Source organism: Phalaenopsis equestris, unplaced genomic scaffold (genome assembly GCF_001263595.1).
Source record: "Phalaenopsis equestris unplaced genomic scaffold, ASM126359v1 Scaffold195284, whole genome shotgun sequence".
NCBI classification, from domain to species: domain Eukaryota; kingdom Viridiplantae; phylum Streptophyta; class Magnoliopsida; order Asparagales; family Orchidaceae; genus Phalaenopsis; species Phalaenopsis equestris.
Window position 1 is genome coordinate 1 of NW_018215233.1, and position 1,270 is coordinate 1,270.

The 1,270-nt window shown below is 35.9% G+C and overlaps 1 protein-coding gene across 1 annotated transcript; it reads right to left on the reverse strand.

Annotated features, from left to right (window-relative positions):
* Positions 1 to 708: 708 nt before the first annotated feature.
* Positions 709 to 1,264, reverse strand: LOC110035009 (tubulin alpha-3 chain-like). The gene has a single exon (XM_020739248.1). It carries the CDS (start codon positions 1,178 to 1,180, stop codon positions 956 to 958), a length of 225 nt encoding a protein of 74 aa, XP_020594907.1. The 5' UTR covers positions 1,181 to 1,264; the 3' UTR covers positions 709 to 955.
* Between the last annotated feature and the right edge of the window lie 6 nt (positions 1,265 to 1,270).

Consider the following 1,270-nt stretch of genomic DNA (forward strand, 5'->3'; position numbering starts at 1 on the left):
AATATCAATCAAGTTGAGTTCGCTTTGTTCATCGAGTCCATTCGCTGATGTTTGTTCAAATTTAAACTTACTTATTAAGAACCCAATCAAATTTGGTTGAAACTCAATTCAAGCTTTTAGAAATATGTTCAAACTTGAGCTCATGTATTCAAGCTCCGCTCAAACTCAATTCATATAAAATTATTTAATTTATTAAGAGATAATTTGTCTTCCAAAATAAACAAACTTTACATGAGTTTTATTCCGACTATTTATTTTGAAGAATAAACAAGATATATGAAATAGTCTGAAAAATAAATATTCAACCAAAACCATGCGTGAATTTTAAACAAATCATAGTTAAAATTTTTAATGAGTTTGTTCACAAAAGTTAACTGATTTTGTTCAGAAATATAAATAAAAAATACTATTCAATTTTGTTAACTTATCAACCAAATATTTACAAAAAATATTCAAGTTACTGAGCTTGCAGAGAGCTTTAACGTGCAAAATTGTAATGAGCTTGCTTTAACAGCTCCAACCAGTAATTTAACTCGAGTAAACAAACTTGTAGAATAAGAAGCTATAGATTTTACCTTTGCTTGGTCTTCAACTGGTGTATCTGAGATTGTTGAGCGCAAGCCCAACGTTAGTTCTGAATCTGCAATAACGACATCACAGAAAGTCTAATTGGTAAATTCTGAACTCTAGTCATCAATAGCCCATTAATTGTCATCCAGAACTACTAAGCTCAAAAATACAAGTCAAAATATAAGATGACCAAAGTGAATCTAAGCAATTCCATGTTAACACCCAGTAAACTTTAAAAATCCAAAAAGGAAAATCACGCATGGAAGAAGACCACCACCACAAAGGTTTGAAATATATGGCAACATGAAAGCATATCTAGCACAAGTACAACAAAACAAATCAACAAGACTGGAGCCACACCCAAACTCAATGAATCCCCACTAACTCAATAGTCCTCCGGTTCTTCCCCATCATCATCAGCACCCTCAGCACCGACTTCCTCGTAATCTTTCTCGAGGGCAGCAAGATCCTCCCTAGCCTCCGAAAACTCGCCTTCCTCCATTCCTTCTCCAACATACCAATGCACAAAAGCACGCTTTGCATACATGAGATCAAATTTATGGTCAATGCGGGAGAACACCTCAGCCACCGCAGTGTTGTTGCTGATCATGCAAACCGCACGTTGCACCTTGGCAAGGTCTCCTCCAGGAACAACTGTAGGAGGCTGATAGTTGATTCCACACTTGAAACCAGTTGGGCA

Bases quoted from the DNA above. Each gene is read 5' to 3' on its own strand.
- LOC110035009 (XM_020739248.1), bottom strand. From the start codon at position 1,180: ATGATCAGCAACAACACTGCGGTGGCTGAGGTGTTCTCCCGCATTGAC.